Source organism: Morus notabilis, unplaced genomic scaffold, assembly GCF_000414095.1.
Source record: "Morus notabilis unplaced genomic scaffold, ASM41409v2 Scaffold3996, whole genome shotgun sequence".
Taxonomy (NCBI): Eukaryota; Viridiplantae; Streptophyta; class Magnoliopsida; order Rosales; family Moraceae; genus Morus; species Morus notabilis.
Genome location: NW_010361325.1, coordinates 1 through 1524, shown reverse-complemented (window position 1 = coordinate 1524; position 1524 = coordinate 1). Strand labels below are relative to the sequence as shown.

Genomic DNA, 1524 nt, shown 5'->3' with positions numbered 1-1524 from the left:
TATTTCACTTATCGAGGGAGGGGGACTATTAATAAGGGGGTAAGCAAGGGAATAGGTAGGAAATTAGTTGCCATTGTAGTCTGGATCTAGGGAGGCTAAGGAACCTCGAATTCCTCTTATCTATAATTTCTGTCATTTACTTCCGGCACTAAGAAAATCAATAAAGAAAATACCGGGAATCAACCGGGGTTCTAACAAGTAAAAACATGAAAAGGAAAGGAAAATTACATGGATAAATAGAAGATTTATCTTACTCGCCAGCTTTCTCAAAATATAAGTGAATGTCAACTTCACAGCCTTCACAGAAAGAAAGAAACGCCTGAAACATAAAAATCAATTAGGAAAGTTTAGAGCATAGAATGACAAATCCAATTGGCAAAGATATTCCATAAACTTTCTAGATGGTATTGATTCAAGAAACTAAGAGTTGATTATGACAGCTAATTGATGAAGGTGTTTAAGTAAAATTTCCTATCAGTTGGGATAAGGCTTTTCCAAGTAATTCATTCACAACAATGTAACAGAAATGAGGTTTCAGGGCTTGCGTTACAACACCTTCAATTCCTTCACACCAAATGTGACGTCTACAGGGTCCCCAGTGTGAGTGTATTGAAGAAACTCTTCCATGGGATCTATCCATAGTTGAGTGTGTAGTGACAAGTCATTGTCTGCAGTCAAAAATTGAAGAGTAAACATGCTGATCAAGTAAACTCACGAATAAAAAACATTCATCATACCTTTTGTTGGGTCTATATAACTCCTAAGCTCAACAGCTTTCCCTCCAATTTCACTTGCTACATCAGAAGGCAAGGAATTTGGTTCTGTTGCTATGATGGTGATCTCTTGAAGGGACGACTGAAAATTAGCAAGCAATCTGTTGAGATCTCGAGGCCTCACTAGAAAATTACTTGGGAATCTTCTCCTGTCAAGAGACAAATGCTGTATGTTTGGTTCAACATTGCAAGTAATCCAATAAGCCTTTCTCATTCCTGCACAGTAAATAGTATGAAGTTTGAAACCCTGATGCCAACAGTAAAAATGACAATTTTTTTCATGACAAAAAGTATAAGATATTAGTAGCTAAACATGCTACTATGTCAGATTTTTATATTACAATGTGTGAGAAATTTACACACACACATATTGTTGAAAATATGTGTGAGAAATATCATCATTTGAAGCATGGTAAATTTTCCTTTTCCTTAATCCATTAATCTTTTTTGTTTTTATTTGAATAACCTTCTCAAATGCACATAATTACATACTAACTCTCATGAATAAATAAATACACTAGAATGCGGCATCTAGAACAGCAATAATCACTAGCAAACACAAACAATTATTACTAGCTTTTTACATCCATTTTTAGAACTTTCATCTTCCGTATCAATACAATTTAACCGGCAATGAGCAACAAAAAAATATTGCATATGGTGATTTACCATTGAAGCACTCCAATGTCCACTGCATTTTTTATGCATCGGGATAGGGCAATTTGATTCTCAAATTATCCACGCTCGCTAT

The 1524-nt window shown here is 35.0% G+C and overlaps 1 protein-coding gene across 1 annotated transcript in view; it reads right to left on the bottom strand.

Annotated features, from left to right (window-relative positions):
* Positions 1-1519, bottom strand: part of LOC21384715 — a 7793-nt gene extending 6274 nt beyond the window's left edge. The window contains exons 1-4 of the mRNA XM_010099319.2: positions 1443-1519; positions 738-989; positions 556-668; positions 255-319 (exon numbers count right to left, since the gene is read on the bottom strand). Coding sequence (XP_010097621.2) covers positions 255-319; positions 556-668; positions 738-989; positions 1443-1470 — 458 coding nt within the window. The 5' untranslated portion in view covers positions 1471-1519. The remainder of the gene's footprint in view (positions 1-254; positions 320-555; positions 669-737; positions 990-1442) is intronic.
* Positions 1520-1524: the final 5 nt, after the last annotated feature.